Source organism: Furipterus horrens, unplaced genomic scaffold (assembly GCF_987537825.1).
Source record: "Furipterus horrens unplaced genomic scaffold, mFurHor1.1.pri manual_scaffold_4, whole genome shotgun sequence".
Taxonomy (NCBI): domain Eukaryota; kingdom Metazoa; phylum Chordata; class Mammalia; order Chiroptera; family Furipteridae; genus Furipterus; species Furipterus horrens.
In genome coordinates this window covers 175,606,749-175,626,835 of record NW_028327174.1, presented here as the reverse complement: position 1 = coordinate 175,626,835, position 20,087 = coordinate 175,606,749, and the positions used below count along the sequence as shown (strand labels likewise).

Sequence of the window (20,087 nt, the reverse complement as noted above, 5' to 3'; positions counted from 1 at the left end):
ACATGATCATCACTGCTGCCTTCATTGACCCTTCAGTCTTGATCATCACCATCAGAAGTCTGTCTTGTCGCCCACTACGATCATCTGTTCTTTTTAAATTTAAATTTAAAATTTAAATTTTGCTTTCTCAGAGCCAATATTGCTCATTTGTGATGTATCTTCCCTAAGTGGATTAATCTTTCTGATTTCTTTCCCCAGCCTGATTATATATCCAACTGCCCTGCTGACTGGGGTCTAACTCCTTCCTTTCTTGATGACACAGTTAGGGACAGATTCAGATTCAGATTCCATGGGGTCCACAGCTTAAATAATTTGGACATCCTTTTCAATGAAACCACAAATGTTTTTCATATTTTAAGGAAAATGTATCACCATGTAAACCCTTAACTAAGGTGCACCCCCCCCCCCAGAGCCTTGGATGAGTCCTGTGCAGCTGAGGAGCCCTGAGACTTAAACTTCAGTAACTAACTTCACAGGAAATCAGCCTTCAGACAGGGTTTTCTGTAACCAGAGGGCAAGAAGCATCAGCTCGCTGCTCTGATCCACTGCTGGCCCTTGGGGCCCGACAGTGGTCATCTGGACTTCAGAGTGTGGACTTCATCCTCTCCAGGCTCCATAGTCTGTAGGACTGGGCTGCTTGCGTCTCATGGCTGAAACACGTGACAGCAGCTTTGTGACTTCTCTTTAAGGGCCTCCGCCTCTCTGGGGCTCCTGCCGCACTTTGTTCCTGCTGCTCTGACTTCCAGTACACCGCCTCTGCTCACTCTCACACCTCCAGGTCTTTGCTTACTCAGTTCCCTGCCCCAGCAGCAGCCATGGAGCCATATCCTGTGCTTTCTTCCCTGGCCAGCTCCTGCTTTTCCCTGGAAGTCTGAGGGGAAACTACTCGGCTGGGGAGCCCATGAGCATGACACATTCCCCCACAATTCTCTAAAATTCCAGTGCTCCCCAGTTACGTCTAACTATGAGTCTGAAACATCCTAGAAGTGGATGGGGTAGGGGAGCTTAAGCTGTCAGAAATGTGAGGGAACTGTAAAACCCAGACTTTGGCTTTTAGGGAGTCAAGTGAGCACCTACATCAGTCCCCCCATCCCATACAAAATCATCAGATGTTATTCTTTAAAAAGAAAGAAAATATGGCCATATTTGAAAGTAAAATGGAAACTATCAGGGACACAGAAACTACTAGAAGACCCTTAACAATGGAGAGAGACTGGGACTGGATCAAGGAGAAAGAGCATCAGCCAACATGGCCACAGACTGTGGGACCACTCGCAAAGTGCTCTGCACCCACAGTGCAAGGGGCTGAAGCTGGATGGGATGGGCTGCCAACAGACCACAGAATGACAAACTGGGGTTTCTCGGGTACCCCAGTGTCCTCCCAGCCCTGCTGACCACCCAGGGCAGTGGTGTTGATATCTCCAGGAGTAGTATAGATGGGTCACTCAGAGAAAGGCAGTGCCCAGATCAAAGGTGGCACCTGGGAAGGACCAGGAGCTCCGGCTTCTAGGAGACCAGCTCCTGAGGTGCCCCATCCAGGGGTACATGCCACCCCGTTCCACTGCATGGAAAGAGGCCTTAGTAGTGGCAGCAGCTGCCACCCTTCCCCAAGCTAATGTTCCAGGGGAAAACCCTACCACAGAGAAGAGCACATAACCAGGAAGCATCAAGCAGTTGAGGAAAGATTACACCACAGAAGAGAGCCAGAAATTCAACAGCTAGAGGAACTAACTCCTGAGGAAATAAAGTTAATACAAAATAGAGAAATTCTCTATAAGATGGATAAATCTAGGAGGAAGTAGAGGGGTACAAAAAGCAACAGCAGGCAAAGAAATGAGCAAAACTTACTGTTAATACTGAGCACAAAGTTTTAAATATATATTTATTTGTAATAAATAAATTTATCATATAAACTTACATCTACATAAATTATATAATGTAAATATTTACATGTAAATATTTATAGAACATACTTACATTTAATCATATATACAAATGTAAATTTATTATATATATATATATATATATATATATATATATATATTTCCATTTTTAGAAACACATGTACTCCAAAGATCTCTGAAACAAATATTGGAGGAAATTTTCAAGTAATAAGAAAAATAAATCTAGACAGAGAAGAATTTAAAAGCAACAATGAACAGAGAAAATTAGTAAAATACATGGTTAAACATCTAGATAAGCAACAGGTGAGATAAGAAATTATGATGAAACGAAATGTTTGAACTGCCAAGTTAGAGGTAAAATACCAGATGGCATCCCACATGGGAGGAGGGTGAGGTGGGAAGAACAGGTGTGGATGCAGAGGGAAGTAAAACAAGGAAGGGCAAGTTCTCGTCATGTGTAGGAGAGGATGCAGAAACCTGTTTTCTTTCTGGACTTCATAAGAAAAATAGAATTATAAGTAAGTATATTAAAAATCCACAGTTAACTAATGTAAGAATATAAATAGAATGTAAACTAGTATATTTAAAACTGTAAAGTGTATATGAATGAAAATTCAATTGCCTCAACAAAGTACAGGAAGAAAAAAAGTGAAATAAAGATGGAAAGAGAAGCACAAGAACAAAATTGTCTGATGGATAAGCCATGAACAAACAAATATAAATATCCAATAAATTTTCAAATAGTAATAAAAGTAGAAATTAAGATGAAATGTTGCCTTATCTATTAAATTAGGAATTATTGAAAATACTACACAGCATTACTGAAGGTTAAGACAACTTGGTATTCATTTACTGATTGTCAGGGTGTAAACTGGTATAGTAATTCTGAGGATTAATTCTGTAGTATATATACCAAGAACTTTTAAAATACAGCAATTCCATTTCCAGGAATCCTACTTCTAAAAAATTTAAGTTAAGGAAATCAGAGAGGTGTCTGAAGATATCTTTTGATACTAGAATGCTAAGACTCTGTCTCTCAGTCTCTCTCCCTCATGTGTGTATAACATTTTAAATGTAATATATGCTCATTGTAAAACATTCAATGTATTTACAAATGTATAAAGCAGTAAATAAAAGCTCATTCTCTTCCCATAATTATAATCTATATAGTTTTAAGCAAGTGTGTTTATAACTTAAAGAGTTTTAAGCAAAAATGGAATCAGACTAAATTTATCTTCGTTTAATCAATAATGGAAAAGAAATTTGTTTAAAAAAGGAAATGCCTCATGTCAGTACATACTGACCCACTGGGCTTTTCGGATGGGTGAGGCTGCCTACAGAGATTCCCTGCTGAACCTGTCTCGGGCCTGGAGGAGCTAAGCCAGAGTTAGTCCTGTAGCAGCTGGAAACCACGGAGCTCAAGGAAGGTGGGCAGAGATGGGTGCCATCGGGCGGTGCTTCGGTTCCAGCAGCCACTGAGGGAACAGATGAAGCCCGCACTGGAGTCAACCTGTTAGAAAGCGGCCGAGACCACATTTGTGGTCTCTGAGACTCATACTGCTTCCCAATGGGGCAGGTCTGTAGAAGGGTGACAGCATCTGCAGAGCAGTAGCAAACCAGCACCCCCAAATGGGCAAGGTCCATTTTCCAGTGGTGATGCCTTGCACATGTGTTTTTGATATACTGTTAAGTGAAAAAAAATTACAAAACAATATGATCCCAGGTTGTATATAGTAGTAGAACTAGAGGTCATTTTAGTTTCTTTTTCCCTGAAAAACAGCCTCATTGATCAGTGAGTACTCATCTTCTTCCCTCTCCCCTACTTGCTTTTGAATAGTTCTGATCAAAAGAGGAATTCCTTTCTGTTGGATTGAAAGGGAACTCTAACTGACTGTGTTTCTACCTCCTCAGACCTCAGACCCTGTTTGCTCCACTGTCCCTGGAGTGTCCAGGGTCAGCCATTCTCCAGGCTGAGCACCACCCTTCCCCAGCTTCAATCAATCGCATACCATTGGCAGCCTCCTGCTAGATGTAGGGGTGTCGGGGCTCCCCTACCCTGGTATCTATGACCACACAGTGACTGAAGTCCTTCACCTGGTTAACCAGTAGCCAGAGCAGCTGCCCAAGCCTGGCCCCATAACCAGTCTCCCGCTGCCCTGCGGCTAGCAGGGTGGCCCAAAGCATGGCACCCTGGCCCAGAAGTGCCCTGCTGGCCTCCCACCGTTGGCCTCCTCTGAGGCCCTCATGAGAAGAGGCCTGGCCAGGAAAAACCGCTGAGCTCACCCCAGCTCTGCTGCTACGTGCTGTGGCTCCTTAGGCTCAGGGGATCCATGGGTCTCGGGTCAGTTGCTTGTGAATTAAGAAGGTTGGACTGCTTGGGACTTAGCCCACAGTCCGAGCAGCCAGCACACTGTTTAGAAATGTCTTTTTATGGGTCTATGTCCCCAGTGGATGGGAAGCTCCTTGGGGGCATTCATCTCCACACGCCCAGCTCCTGGCCCAACAGGTGGCAGTAGCAGGTGCTCACTCATATTCCGTAAATGGATGGACGGAAAACTAACATCTCTCAAGGGCCTACTGTGCACCAAGCTCTCCATTAAGGGTTATACTTGCATTAACTAAGTTCATCCTCACAGCAGCCTGTGAGAGAGGTACTATTACCAACCCATTTCACAAGCGAAGAAACTGAGGCATCGAAAGATCAGGAAACTTATTCAAGTTCATCCAGCTATGAGTGGGGGAGCCAAGACTCAGACTCAGGCAATGTGGAGGGTCATATAAGTAATTCCCAATTGCCACATTCTATGGCTCTTCAACATAATTTTCTGTTTCTGTGGCCAGAGTAGTCTGAGCTCTCTTGGAACAAAAGCATGAGAATTGCAGATTTAAGAGTAAATTACTGTGCCAGGTCATTTGTGCACAGCATAGGAATTCCACAGGGGAAGGGGAGCCAGTGGGTGTATCAACAAAACACGACTGCCATGTGTTGACAATTGTTGGAGCTGGGTGATGGGAATGTGCGTGTTCTTTACACCAGTCTCTCTTCTTTTGTATAAGCTTGCACGCTCTCGTTATAAAAAGTTAACACTTTATGGGCAACTGAGTAGGGACTGAATGTGGGGGAAGGGAGGGGCAGGGTACAGGGAAGCAAGAGGGGGAAAAAAGTGAGACAACTGTAATGGAAAAACAAACAAAATTTTTTTTTTAGTGGGGGAAAAATGAAAATATGAAGAATGGAAATGCCAGTTCAGTGAATATTAGGTCAAAGATTTTCCTTCACATTGTATATTTTTCTCCCTATTTGATCTCTCCAGAGTTTGGCATTCTAAACAAGTAAGTAATGACTTAAGTTTCTTTGCATAAAACTAATAAGACCAGTTGTTAATAGAGGTTCCTTCTTTTTCACCAAGTCTTTGACTGCAATGTCAAGCCTAAAGGAGACATACTTGGGCTCAAGTTGTTAGCAAAAAGCCCTGAGGAACTGGGAATGACTTTCAAAGGTAATAAAAGCCCACGAGATAAAAGGCCTGGTACCATGGTTGGTTGTGCGGTCCACAGCAATCTCTCTAGGGAAGGAACGAAGGTTGTTTTCCTGAAAGATGGCTAGAAGGGACCTTAAGGCACAATGGGAAACCAGAAAGACTTGGAAAGGACACCTGTGTACAGGCAAGGATGAATGCCAGGTATGTGGCCCAGCTTCTGTGCCCTGAAGAGCAGACTGAGGGTCACCCTAAATGTTCCTTGGGTAAGTTCCAGCAAAGCAGAACTAAAGTTCATAAGTGATCATTTGCTGCTCTTGTTATGTTTATGCAAATGAACAGGATAAATTAAAAATGGACTTAATGTAGTCCCTTTAAAGACAAGGAGGGTAATCTTAGGGAGAAAAATCATTATTCAAGGAAAATCACAATGATCAGTAGTAGACTGTAAAGTAGGTCAGCTAACTGTCTTAAAAGTTTTTTCTCATTTAAAATATGGTTTCACTTGAAAATTAAACCATGTCTGTGATATCACCAAAGAGATTCAAGTTGCAGACAAGGAGAATGTCAAGTGCCTTGCAACTGGATGTCTTCCCAATAAGACAGTCTTACAGATTTAGAGACTTGTTTGTTGGTTATGTTACATAAATTAACATGTGTTTTCTGTTTTCAAAGGGCATAAGCCTATGACTGCATTACCTGAGTGATTGTCTGTACGCATAAGCCTCACTTAATCCTCTCTGCAGCGCTGACTCCTGAGACTCAACGGTTTGGCTGAACTAAATGGCTGGGTTGGTGAAGAATGGGGTGGTCTGTGGGCTTCACTTTAAAACTGGTTTCTCTTTTCTATCCTAATGGCTTGGACAGAAAGGGCCCAGAGGTCTGAGAGGGGGGAAACATAAACTATTTCCCTCAGCCCAAACTAAATATAATGGGCAAAAGGGTTTTGGACAGGCGAGATGTGCCTAGCACACCTTCCTCCAAAGAAGCTCTTTTTTTTTTTTTTCCCTAATGTGGAACATTGAAAAATTAATCCCTGCCTTTTGTCATCTAGTAGTTATGGATTGAATGATGTCTTTTAACCCTTTTCGCCAAATCTGTTGCCCCCAGAACACAACAAGGATGCCAGCCTGTTAAACCAAGCACGCCGTTGTCCGGAGACAGCCAACTGACCTGGAGTCTGCACAATCCTTCCCCATGTGGGAAGGCCACCCTCCCCTCCACACCCCCACTATTATTAGGGATTTCTGGACCCAAGGGTAGGTAGGACGACGACCATGTCCAGCTTGAAGCAGCTAGAGGAGCTTGAGACCTTCGCCCATTGTACTTCACAAGATTACAAAGGGTCTTAATATCTGAGAGGGAGGGATAGTTATTTTTTATGAACCATGGGTATGGACTTGAGGGGGGATTGCTGGGGGAGGGAGATGCTGGGTGGAGGGGAGTAAAGGGGAGAAAATTGGAACTATTGTAATAATATAATCAATAAAGAAAAGCTGGGGGAAAAAAAGTTAACACTTTTAAAATAAAATAAAATAAAATAAAATAAAGTCTGCGATCAGTATAAAACCCACACAGGTGGCCTACCACCTTGCTGACAGTCTCTTCTGTTTTCTTCCCAGGTCCTCTGTCGCCCACAGGCCTGCCTCTGCAGCCCTCCCAGAAAGTCCTCTGTGCCTTCCTGCCTGCCTGCCTCTCTAAATCCTGTCACTTCCTGCAACTCTGAGAATCAGGGGAAAGTTCAACGGAAGACACATAGACACTCTGTTTTTATTCTATTTCCTTTCAGAGGCTCTCTTTTCTGTGTCCAAACCAATGTTTTCTTCTTTGGCTCAACCTCTCCTGTTCATTTTGACCTTGCTGTACAGCCAGGAGAGGTCAGCTCTGGGTCAGATCCTCCTTCAGGGTATTTTCATGCTTGTGTGGATCTGCCTGGAGGGAAGAGTCTGGCCTTTGGAGTCAGAGACCTTGAGACCTTGGGTGAATCGGTTCTCCTCCTGAAGCCTTGGTTGCTTTGTCTGTAGAATTGGCATGATGTCATCACTTCCCTAGATTGTTAGAGGGTGGATAGGAATGGGGCTTTGTTAACTGAACAGTACTGCACATGCTGGTTCTCGTCCAGCTTCCACCTTCCCTACACTGCCTCCCCTACATACTGCTTCACAAGGTGGGAGTGAGGACTCCAAGCCTGGTCCCCAGCAGACACTGAGGGGCAGGGGTGGAGGGTGTTCTCCTGGGGTGGCACCAACATTATCAAGAGACACAGGAGCTACTGTACCAAGGAACTGGACACCCTGGTTGGGTGCCTGGCTCTACCAGTGAACAGCTGGTTAACCATCTGAGAGAGAATCAGCCGGGCCAGGTCAGGAGCAGAGCTCCCCACTGGGGCCGAGTGGTGGGATCTTCCCCAGGCTACAGGCACTGTGGGAAAAGCGCGGTGCTTTACAGTTGGCACAGCATTCTCATCCCCAGGGCTCGCTGGATCCTCAGAGAGGGTTCAAAGAGAGGCCACCACGGGCCCACAGTAGGACTCAAACACAGGTACTAACGTAAGCTCTGAGGATCAGAGATGAGGTATTAATTGGCCTTTCATGTCTGGCCTGTCTTTATTCCGTTCTCTCCCACAGCCTCCTGTTTCCTCCTCTGTGTCCAGATCTGTTTATTCTCCTTTGCCTTGACCTCGCCCATTCATTCTGAGCTTACTGCACAGAGAGGCATGGTCGGTTCCAGGTGGGCACCCTCCTTTAGAGGGTGTGCATGGGGTGTTTTCACACACGTCTGAGAAGTTTGGAGAGAGCTAGGTGAAGATAAAATGGTAACTGAAGAAGGCAAAAGCCCACTTTTCTTTTCACTACCATGCTTAATTGTCCAATAAAGGAACATTTGTTCTCATTTCTTTTCACTTAATAAAATTACAATAATAATAACTATTATTTATTGAAGGTTTGCCCCATATTAGATATTAAACTAAAGTCTTTGAAGTTATTATCTCACTTAACCCTTCCACAGCTTAGGCAGCAGGGACTGTTATTCCCACATCATGGATGAGAAAACTGAGACTAAGAGAGGACAAGTAAAAACCCAAAGTCACTCAGCTAGAGAGCAGCAGAACTAGAATTTCAACTCTTTTTATAGTTTCTAAACGGGAAACATTCACACACAAAAATTACATTACGACATTGTGGTCCTTGGAGAAGACAATCACCCCCTGCGTACTGGTCAGACAAATCTGAACAAGATGCTCAGGCCGAAGCCCCGCCCTGTGAGAAGGACCCCTGACCAGTTGGCCCATGTCCAGGGAGATGACCGTGATGGGGAGGAAGTCCTGGGAGGGATGCATGGAAGCTGTAGCTGTGGGAGACAGTGGGGGGGATGCTGACTTCAAATAAATGTCAGGGGCCCGGAGGCCACAATGGGCATCACAGGTGGGCCAAGTTCTTGGGTCCAGCCCAGATTTTTCTTCTGAATCCAGACCATGAAGCCAATTGCTTCCCTCCTGGTCATCTCCTCTTGGGTATCCCTCGACCCTCCAGTCCAGCATGTCCCAACTGAACACCCCCTCCAACCTGCTTGCCCTCTGGGGGTCCTCCCCTCAGCAATGGCCCCACCATCCACCCTTTAGTCTAAGCCAGAGACTCAGAGTCATTGTCAACTCCCTCCTTTCCAAGTCACGCCCACATCAAGCCCAGTCAGCTCGACCTCTCCAATCACTACCAACTTCACACACATCTCGGTCCCCACAGCTACCACCTTAGTCCAGGCTTTGCAACAGCCTCCTGCCAGGTCTCCTACGTCCAGCATTGCCTGCTCCAATCCATTCTCCACGCTGTGACTGACCTTCCTAAAAGTCCACATCTCACGTCACCTTCCTGGTCCTCCGAGCCCAAGGAGCCCAGCTGGAAAGAGGGGAGGAAGAGACCAATTCCCTCAGGCTCCCTAGTTCATGCCCCCACCCACCCAGCGGACTGCCCACTCTCTGTCCACCTGTCCTTCAAGCTGACCTCTGGTCTGTTTGCTGTCACATGTCCTCCTACATGCGCAGCTCCCAGGCTTCCTCCTTCCTGCCCTGTGCCTGGGGCTCCAGAGATCCCCTTTCCAAGTGAGTCTCGTGATGCCTATCCAAGTTTTCATTACCCTTCCCTCCCTTTGTCTTCCTCTGTGTCCCCTGACAATCTAAACAGATCCACTGTAACCCCCAATAGTGAAGGTTCTGTTTTCTGTGTATCTGGAGTAGACTTTATGGTTCTTAGATCTTAGATATTTAAATGTTTGAGTGAGAATTTTTCATTCCTGACATCTAGGCAAGACTTTAGAGCTCTCAAAGTCCTTCCACATTCTCATTCTCATATGATCTCCACAAAGCTGTGGGCTAGGCGGGACAGGGGTTATTACTTCCAATTTACAGATGAGGAAACTGAGGCTTTGAGATTTGCCAGAAACTGCTGAGTCAGGATTCAAACCCAGGTCCTCTAATGCCACACCTGGGCTCTTCCCACTCCACTCTGTGGCTCCAAACTGAAGACAAACAGAAATCTGTTCACTCACCTAGGAACCCTATCCATGATTCCTTCCTCTGTGCCAGCCTGCCTACAAATCAGCTAAACCATGCTTGACTCCCAATTTCCATGAGTCACCAAGAGCAAAAGAGACCACTGCCGGAACATGTGGTTGGCCAGCGTGACCTATTTCAAGCCTTGTCTTATAACTCACCTCTCACTTGTGGAGGTCATCTCGGGGACGGGGTGAGGGCCCGGGGGGCGGGGGGCGAAGCACTGCCTGCAGCCCCGGGGAGCGATGTGGTTCTAGAGGTTGTTCTTTGAGCTTCTCCAGCCGCTTGGTTATGCCTGTTTCTGATAGTCTTGTGTTCTGCCCAGATCTCTTTATAGCACCCAAAACACTCACAGAAAAGGCAAACATCCAGTCAAACATTTACCAGAGGAATGCAAGCAAGCGGGTGCCCTTCTTCCTTGTTTCTGGGCACTGCTGGCCGTTCTTCCGCTCTTCCTCCCCACTCACACTGCGAGAGCAGGAACCTCCCTCCTATTTCCTCTCTCCTGGGCTCTTCCCACTGGTCCCCTGAGCTACCAGAGCTTTGGCCAGCAGCTGAGGCCTCTTTCACTAGCTGTAAAAATTATTACTGGCAATCAAGTAGGACTGTGGCTCCAGGCAATAAACTAGGAAACGGAAACCAATGGCTTCAAGATTCTCCTTGGAAACAAGGCTGCCCATTTGCTGGGAGAAGGTGCTGGAGACAAGTTCAAACCGGAACCCCACCAATGCAGAGGAGAATATGATCAGATCGCCCAATTATCAGAATTGCCCATGGATATTAAATGGCTACCCTGTTGTCAAATGATCTTCTGGGACCAAATGGGAACGAGACCCCAGGTGTCCTTCTCTGTTAATTCACTGCATCCATCAGCTCCTAGGCAGTTAATGGTCCCACCACACTTCATCTCCCACAGTTGTTGACAGCTCCTCCCCTTCTCTCACTCCATTCAGTATGCCTCCCAATGGTTCTTATCCATCCATTTGTGTCAGAGAGTTCGGGATATGGGTGTGTCTTGTTCACGTCCTCATTTCCTTTCTGCAGCATGGAGTAGGTGTTCAGACCGGTGGAGCCACAACCTGCAAGGAGCCTGGGTCCCTGAATCAACACCGCAGGAGACTAGGAATAGCTGTTTGAGATTTTACATGAATAAGCAGTAAACTTGTACTATGTTAGAGCCATTATACACTTTGGAGTTGGCTACAGCAGCTAGCCCTTATCCTCAGCAATACATTATTTTCCATTCACACTGTTTCTACCCCAGATCCAGCCCTCTTCACTTCCTGCCTAGACTATCATGAGAGCTCTCTCATGGCCCTGCAGCCTCCAGGCTCCAGTCCAGTCCATACACACCTCTCCCCACAGCACAGCTCAGACCTGTGAGGCCCTTGCCCAGCCCCCTCCCATATGCTGCACTCCCTCCCCTGGCACTCCAATCCATGCTTTCCAAGAAGTTACTGCAGCCCTCTTTTCCAGCCTAATCTCCACTGGTTTCCTGCACACATCAACAGGTATTTTAAAGTTGCTTATTTACCCCTAAACATAGCTTTCCATGCTATTTTGGATCTTCAGAGAACAAGGAACAGAGATCCACTCGATTTGTCTTGAGCTGAAGGGGCTCCCTATTACTACTCTCCAACAGGGGATGGGACTCATCCTGGGGAGGTGTTGGGAACTGGAACCCTCTTGGGAATGGTTCCTCCCCTCTCATGGCCGATGGGTCTCTCCCCTCCTCCTTTCTCTCTCGTATTTCCCCCTCTTGGCATTTTTGCTTCTCTCCATGGCTCAGTCCTTTGGTTTCCTACGATTTTCACTCTACCACAGCTTCAGCTCACCAGTCCTGACTCAGTTCATGGTGTCCTTTCCATGTCTACCCCCCAAATTCATTGGCTTCTTTCCAGTTTCCCCCAGTTCCAACTGCCAAGAGAAAAGATCTGCCCCAGTTTATCTCCTCCCCGCCCCTGCCCCAGGTAGGATGCAGGCCTTTCTGTCCAGCTCAGTCACATACCCTTTACATTAGTTTTCGTAGGGTTGCCATAACAAAGTGCCCCACACAGGGAGGCTTAAATAACAGACATTTGTTATTTCACAGTTCTGGAAGCTGGAAGTCCAAAATCAAGGTGTCAGCAGGTTTAGTTTCTACTAAGGCCTCTTTCCTTGTCTTGCAGAAGGCTGCTTTGTCACTGTGTCCTCACGTAGCCTTTCGTCTGTCACAAGCATCCCTGGTATCTCTCTCTGTCCTAATCTCTTTGTATAAGGCCACCCATTAGACTGGATTAGGGCTACCCTTACGACCTCACTTTCACTTGATTACTCTTTAAAGGCCCTATCTCCAAATACAGTCACATTCTAAGGTGTATGAATTTGGGAGGAAACCATTCAGTCCATAACACCTGTGGTCTAAACAGCTCTGGAGGAGCGGGAAAAGGTCATGGAGGCAGCAAGCAGGCACCATCACTGACAAACTCAGGCCACTGGTGTTTGCCCACCTTGATTCCTCTTCTCCCACCTAGAACACATTCTCCCACTTCTGCTTACCACCCTCGTTTTTGTTCATTAGTTCCTATCTCAAGCAAAATTTCTGAAGTAACGTATCTCCTAATCACCATGGTATAATCTTATTTCTCTTAACTTGGTCTGCATCTATTTTATGGCACATATTTAGGCCTTCTTTATTTTTTTATTTAACACATTATGGAGAAGTGGTCTGGTGCAGTGGTTCAGAGTGTAGGCCTTGGGGCCAACTCCGCAATTTATGAGCCGTGTAACTCTGGGCAAGGTACACAGTTAACCTCTCCGATCCTTGGTTTTATCTGAGATAAGTTACACCTACTTCATGGACATGTGAGTTTGAAGTGACCTAACCACATGAAATGCTCAGGAGGGTGTCTGACACTCAGTAAGCTATTCTGGGCTGCCTGTTCTCTGCCAGGCACTGACTGGCTTGCGACAACATAGGCACATCGTAGTTAATTGTGTCCAAGTCTTAGCTCCCCTGATAGATCACTGTGGCTTAGATTCAGCATGATGTCTGGGATACAGGGTAGGCCCCCTAAAGGCTTGCTCTCAAAATTGAAAATAATGAAAGAAAAATGAAAACGACAGGAATATAAAGCCTGGGTACAACCTAACTCTCTTCTTGGATGCCTGGAAACAAAGGAACACTGAAAGTGTGTTTTCTCTAGAACCAGCCTGGAAGAAGCAGTTCTTGGTGCATCCATGCCACAGCTTCCAGGGGAAAGACTTGCCAAGAGCTTCTTCTCCCAGGTGCATGAAAATGCTGTCTCTTCCTGGAGTGCCCGCCTGCCAGATGCTTCCTGGCTCCATTGTCCAGACTTCAAGTGGATATTACAAATTCTTGAATTATCATGGTGGCTTTCCTCACAATCCTAAAATTCTCTCTTCATACCATTAAAGAAGAGTCACTTAGAATTACCACTGAGCACCCTGGGGAGGTTGGGAAGGCAGTCACCTTAAAGTGGGATAAACACTACAGCACATGTTATAAAATGCTCAAGTTCAGCAAAATTTCATCCATAGTAATCAATACCCATTTCTAAGGGGCTACCGTGCTCCAGAATGACCCCTTTGGAACCTGAAGTCAAACCTGTGTGACAGATTTCATTTTCCCTCTCTCATAGTTTCTCAGTTTAGTATTGAACCCAATCGTAGAACTTAACATGGATCTGGAGAATATGTCAACATTTGATTTATCGCTACCACTCTAACCTATGCAAGCATTTTTGAATATTGCTTCTCCTATCCAATGTACATTCATTCCTTTTTGAAGCTTTGCGGCATTTGAACACTTTCCCTGGATTCGTCCAGGTTATTGAACAGAGCCCTATAGCACTCCACGGGAGACCTCTTTCCCGGAGCCATGTGATGCTGCCGCAGTCAGTCGGCAAAGAAAGAGTGAGGAAACAGATGACTAACCGCACCAGACCCCAGCTTAGAAAGGGTGAGTGGGTTTGAGCCCTGTGTTCAGCATGGTTCAGAGTTCTGGTGACAGGAGAGAAAGAAATTCAGCAGTTCATCACAAAGGCTGTGCTTGTCTCCCAAGTAGTTTATCACAGGACCGCCTCTATTTATTCTACAGACATATGGCTTAATTATTAAACTTAGAAACAGAAGAGCCCAGATATATGGAAGGCCTAATGCAGTTTCTCCATTAAGTAATATTGATGGCTTTCTGGGGTGGGTATGACTCTTGACTACGAACATTTTTTCTCTCTTTGGAAAAGAATGAAGCTAACCTATATTCCTAACCTGTCACAAACAGTGCTGGCTCCTCCTGCTAGCAGAATAAAGACAAATTCCTTAACTGGGCATTCCATGACCTTGGTGATGTGGCCCAATTTATCTTCCCAGACTAGATGCAACTCTGGATAAATCCACAGGAAAGCTGACTGATCCACCTCCCGTCCTTACGTGTTTATTTATGTCACAAATATTTACCAAGTACCCATGGGCTAGGAAGTATGCTAGTCCCCAAGGACAGACATTCTGGGGACACACCTTGAGCCCTCTTCCCAGGTTGGCCAAGATCCTGGCTAAAGCACAGTGTCCACCCTAGGGAGGGTTTTGGTGCTTTTCAATTTATCTCAGATGGAATACAGAGAATGAGGGAAGAGATTAGTGCACCAGAAGGCAGGCTGGAGAAATTGCTGAGATGGAGCTGCAGGGGACAGATAGGAGCAGCAGACCAGACCCTGCAGAGGCCATTTCTAGAGCACCATGAGGGGGACCCATTTAAACCGAAGGCCAACCACAATGAAGCCCAGGTCATACCTGGGCCAGGACACCCAGAAAACTACCCTAGCTCTGCCCTGAAAAGCTGCAGGACTTAAACCAAGTCTCATCCTATCCTCTGCTGAAGTCACCCTCTGTGTAAAGTGAGAATATCAGAGGTGATTTTTAAAGACCCCTCTTCCCTATCTGACTCAGCTCAGATGTCACCTCCATGAAGCCTTCCCTGACTTCCCCCCCTCACCCCATTACTTCAGGCAGACCCTCACCTCTAAGCATTCAGTGGTTATCTGTATGCATTTCTCCTCTCCTCCGGATCCAAATCACCTTATTCCAGCACCTTGGTTCATTAGACTTATTAGAAAATATTTATTGAACGAATGAATGAGGAACTTCTAGATCTGTAATCCCTGTGCTGTCCACACGGTGGCGATTTGCATGGGCAGCCACAACACAAACCTTGCATTTTGGTTGAAGCCCTGGGAAAAAATGCTGAAGGGAAGGATGGAGAACCAGGAAAGCCTTTCTGCAGACTCCCCCGTGGGAATATGCTCTCCCCTTCCCCTCCGCATTTAATGTATCTGCCTGTCAGATGGCAATGCAGGCCTGAGCTACCAATGCCAAGCCTAGATCCCACCATATCCAGCAGGCCAGGCAAGGCAGGTGATCTGGCCCTCCCTGAACTCTCCAGTCTCCCCTCCTGCCTCCCAAGCTTCCACACCTCCACATAGCTCTGCAGCTGGGCTGAGCTTTCTCTTTGCTCCTGACTGTACCGTATTCTCTCTGGTCCTCATGCCTTCAGGCACATTGTCCCCTCTCTCTGCCTACCTTCCAGCATCTTTTCCAGAAAGCCCCCTGAACCCTTGCCAGACAACAGATGGGCCTCAATTCTCTTCCCTGCTAAGAAAATTCACCCCCATTTTCCCCCAGAATTCTATGGGCCACAGTGTTAACTGGAGCTCTGGGAACCAGAGTTCACTGAGCTATGGGCTTTTGGGACAGTTTTTAAAAGGAAATAGATGGACTTCTGGCCAAGATGGAGGCCTAGACAGACACGCTGCATCTCCCTCCAAAACTAAGAAGGAATACAATTACCTCAAAACTAGAGACAACCAGCAGTTCCAGAAAACGGAGCTGCATGGTAGTTGAACAAACAAAGATATAAAAAAGAAATACTCATCCAGACAGGTAGCAGGGGCAGAGCCAGGGTGGAGAGGATGTGACATGGTGGTGGCAGCAGCGGTAGCAGCTGCAGGCCAGCAGAAAGTGCAGTCAAACATTTTAAAAAGTCAAGAGGGACACCTGGGGAGCGCTCCCAGCACCATCTCAGACTGCGCAGCTCATGGTCCCAGCGCTGGGGAAAATAAAACCTCATTGCTTCTGCCTGTGCAAACCAATGGGAGTTGAGACGGAGGAAGAAACTGGCAGTCTCTCAGCAGAGTCTGCTTGTAAAAGGGTGTCCACGGTCCTAGAACATCCGCAGACCCACCCACTCTGGGAATGACAGCCAGGACAACAGCTAGAGAGGCATCAGTCACATCTGTAAGTGGGAGAAGTGCCTGGAGAAGGAGCGAGTGGTGGGCAAGGGGCATTGTTCCCTCTCAAACCCCTCCCCCACATACAGCGCCATAATGTGGTGAAATGGGTCACCCTATGCTGATGAATACCTAAGGCTCCACCCAACATAACAGGTGCAACAGCTCTACCTAAGACACAGAGGCAAACAAATACAGAAGCCTGTCAAGATTAGGAAACAGAGAAGTATGGCCCAAAAAAGGGAACGGATCAAGGTTCCAGTGGGAGAACTAAGCGACGAGGAGATACCCAACCTAACAGACGCAGAGTTCAAACCACACGTGATAAAGATGCTCACAGGCTTGACAGATATGCTTAAGTACGGCAAATGCATAAGGGAAGAAGTGAAGACTATGTTAAATGAAATGGAGGAAAATCCACACAAAACCAATGGTGAAGGGAAGGAAACCAGGGTTCAAATCAATGATTTGGAACATAAGGAAGAAAAAAAACAGTCAACCAGTACAGAATGAGGAAACAAGAATTGATAAAAATGAGGAGAGGCTTAGAAACCTCTGGGACAACTTTAAACGTGCCAACATCCAAATCATAGGGGTGCCAGAAGGGGAAGAGGAAGAGCAAGAAATTGAAAGCTTATGTGAGAAAATGATGAAGGAAAACTCCCCAACTTTGGTGAAGGAAATAGACATACCAGTCCAGGAAGCACAAAGAGTTCCAAACAAGCTAGACCCAAAAAGGACCACACCAAGACACATCATAATTAAAATGCCAAAGGTTCAAGATAAAGAGAGAACCTTAAAAGTAGCAGGAGAAAAGCCGAGAGTTACCTACAAAGGGGTGCCTATAAGACTATCAGCTGAGCTGTGGCTCAGTGGATTGAACATAGGCCTGCGAGCCAAGTGTCGCTGGTTCGATTCCCAGTCAGGGCACATGACTAGGTTGCATGTCAGGTCCCCAGTTGGGGGCGCAAGTGAGAGGCAACCAACCACACAGTGATGTTTCTCTCCCTCTCTTTCTCCTTTTCCCTCTCTCTAAAAATGAATAAATGAATAAATAAATAAATAAATTACTTTAAAAAAAAAAGACTATCAGCTGACTTCTCAAAAGAAGTTTTGCAAGCAAGAAGGGGCTGGCAAGAAGTATTCAATGTGATGAAAAGCAAAGACCTACAACCAAGATTACTTTATCCAGCAAAGCTATCATTTAGAATGGAAGGGCAGATAAAGTGCTTCTCAGACAAAGTAAAGCTAAAGGAGTTCGTCATCACCAAGCCATTATTATATGAAATGTCAAAGAGACTTACTTAAGAAAAAGATCAAAATTATGAACATTAAAATGACAACAAACTCACAACTATGAACAACTGAATCTAAAATATTAAAATAAAATCCAACTAAGCAAACCAGAATAGGAATAGAATCATAGGAAAGGGGATCCTTTGCAGGATTATCAGCTGGGAGAGGAAAGGGGAGAAATGGGGAAATGGTGCAGGGACTAAGAAGCATAATTGGTTGGTACAAAATAAACAGGGGGAAGTTAAGAATAATACAGGAAAGGGTGAAGCCAAAGAACTTATATGGACGACCCATGGACATGAACTAAGGGGGGTGGGATTGCTGGAGGGAAGGGAGGTACTGGGAAGAGGGGAGAAAAGGGGAAAAAATTAGGACTACTGTAACAACATAATCAATAAAACATACTTCAAAAAAGAGGAAATGGATGCCAATCACCTTCAAAGCTTTGCAATGTTTTCTCCACTCAGATACCACAGGTTCAGGGTTAGAAAATGAGTCTTCTGCTCATTTTCTTAGGGTCATGCTTACACAATGCTCTCCCTACTACTTAAAAAGCATGTGGATCAGGTGTAAATGTGCCTCTTCGATTGTGCAGCCCAACCTGTGTGAAGCACTCATTACTTCCATAATAATGACAATCAAGTCATTCCTGTACACATTTATTTACTAATCATGACCATACTTTGCACAACCCAGGTCTCATGGTCAGACGCTGTGCCACTAGTGAGGACAGTGGCTCAGACTGCAGGATGTAAAGATCCTCTCTCCCAACCCCTCATTCTTTTACACACACACCCCTTGTCTGGACTCATCCCTGAACTCCCCCACCAACAGGGCGCTCACCACCTCTGGAGTAGTCCATTCTCTTTTTGGACAGCTAAGACCACTTGAGAGTTTGAACTTACTAGGAAGGATGTCCCTGAAAAGCAGCATGGAGTTTATCACTTGTTTTCCAGTCCTGTTTTATTCATTTAACATTATAAGTGTTTCCCTCATATCATTAAACAATCATGAATTTCTTCATATATATAACCACATATTTACAAACATGCCATCACATGGGACATGCAACTCATAATTGCTACTTCACTACACAATTATTACAAACACCTTATTTCAGTTAACCTACACCTTCTTCCCCCTTTTATTGCCCACCTAGTCCTCTACTGTTCAATGTGCCAGCACTTAATTAAGCATTTCCTAGCTGTGGGCATTTAGACTGTTTCCAGCTTTTTGCTGTAGTTGACCACCTCCAGAATGAAATCTTCACAGACAGTGTTATTTCCTCAGGAGAGATTCATAGAAGGGCACAGAGAGCCAAAGAGTGTAAGTACTTAAAAAAGCCTCTGGATGAAACCAAGCGCTAATAAGTACTGAGAGCCGTGGTGAGTGCTATACTGACATTATTAGTTAGTCCTCATCACCACCTACCTCCACTCCACGAAGCCTGACCATACCCGTCCTATATGTTTGCTTGTGAGGGAAGAGCTGGAGCAGGGCAGGCAGCTGGTCCTTCTCTGACCACCACATTAACTGGCCTCTGCTGAGGCTCCTTTTGGGGATAAGGGAAGCCCCTGAAAGACTGCAAACTGGGAAGGACCTGGGTTTGAAGAGACACATGGCCTCACCCAAGAGTGCTGTAGCTGGTCTTCCCAGCCCAGAGGTTTTCTTCAGCTCTAGGAGTTCAGAAAAAGAAAGAAAGCAACATGGGGCAATTGAGGGTTAGGGGGTGAAGGCAAGAAAAGCCATCCATGAAGCCTGGTCAGCATGTCCCCCCCCTGCTCCGTCTATTGTCTTCCTGTGGCCACACATCAAATTCCAGCAATCAAGACTGTTGTGCTTTTTGTCTGAGTCCTCTGCCAAGACTGGGCGCACAGAACCTGGCTCTGAGCAGGCATGGAGATCACATGGATAAATAAGTGACTGCAAGAACCTGTTCCACGGTGACTTTCCAACATGCGCTCCCCACTAAGTCACAGATATTTTGACACTTGTGTGCCACGACATCCAACACATTATTTGTAGTAACAAAAGGACCAAAAACAACTGGATGAATAAATGCAGTTTTTGTGCAGTTGAATGCCGTGCAGTTCTGAAGCCAATCCAAAAAATATCACCAAATCTCACCCAAGTCACTCCTAAGCATGAGATGCACCACGACTTGGTGTAGCATTAACGGGGGTGGGGGGGCGGGGGGCGGGGGGGGGGCTAATTAACGCTTCGCTGATTGTAAGAGGCCCTATTTCAGAGATAAGAGGTGTGGAAACTGATACCATAGGTGGGAAAACCAAGCACGGAATAATGTACAGGGTATGCTAGTGTGTGTGTGCGCGTGTGTGTGTAAAGAGGGGGGCTATATAGTCACATGCCCTTTTTAGGCATACAAAATTCCTGGAAAGATACATCAAGAACCCGATAACCAGTGCCCTCTTGAGACTGGGCTGGGGCATTGGAGCATAGTGGGTAAGGAAAATCCTCTTTATATCGTTAAACATTTGTAAACTTTTAAATTTTAAACCATATATTCCTTTTTTAAAATAAAACTTTGAAAACTACAAAATGCGAAATAAAAGGC

General features: G+C 45.8%; 1 protein-coding gene across 1 annotated transcript in view; it reads right to left on the bottom strand.

The window, feature by feature from the left end:
• Window positions 1-10,162, bottom strand: part of LOC150013418 (stimulated by retinoic acid gene 6 protein-like) — a 33,885-nt gene extending 23,723 nt beyond the window's left edge. Inside the window, exon 1 of the mRNA XM_090274451.1 lies at window positions 10,094-10,162. Coding sequence (XP_090130577.1) covers window positions 10,094-10,113 — 20 coding nt within the window. The 5' untranslated portion in view covers window positions 10,114-10,162. The remainder of the gene's footprint in view (window positions 1-10,093) is intronic.
• Between the last annotated feature and the right edge of the window lie 9,925 nt (window positions 10,163-20,087).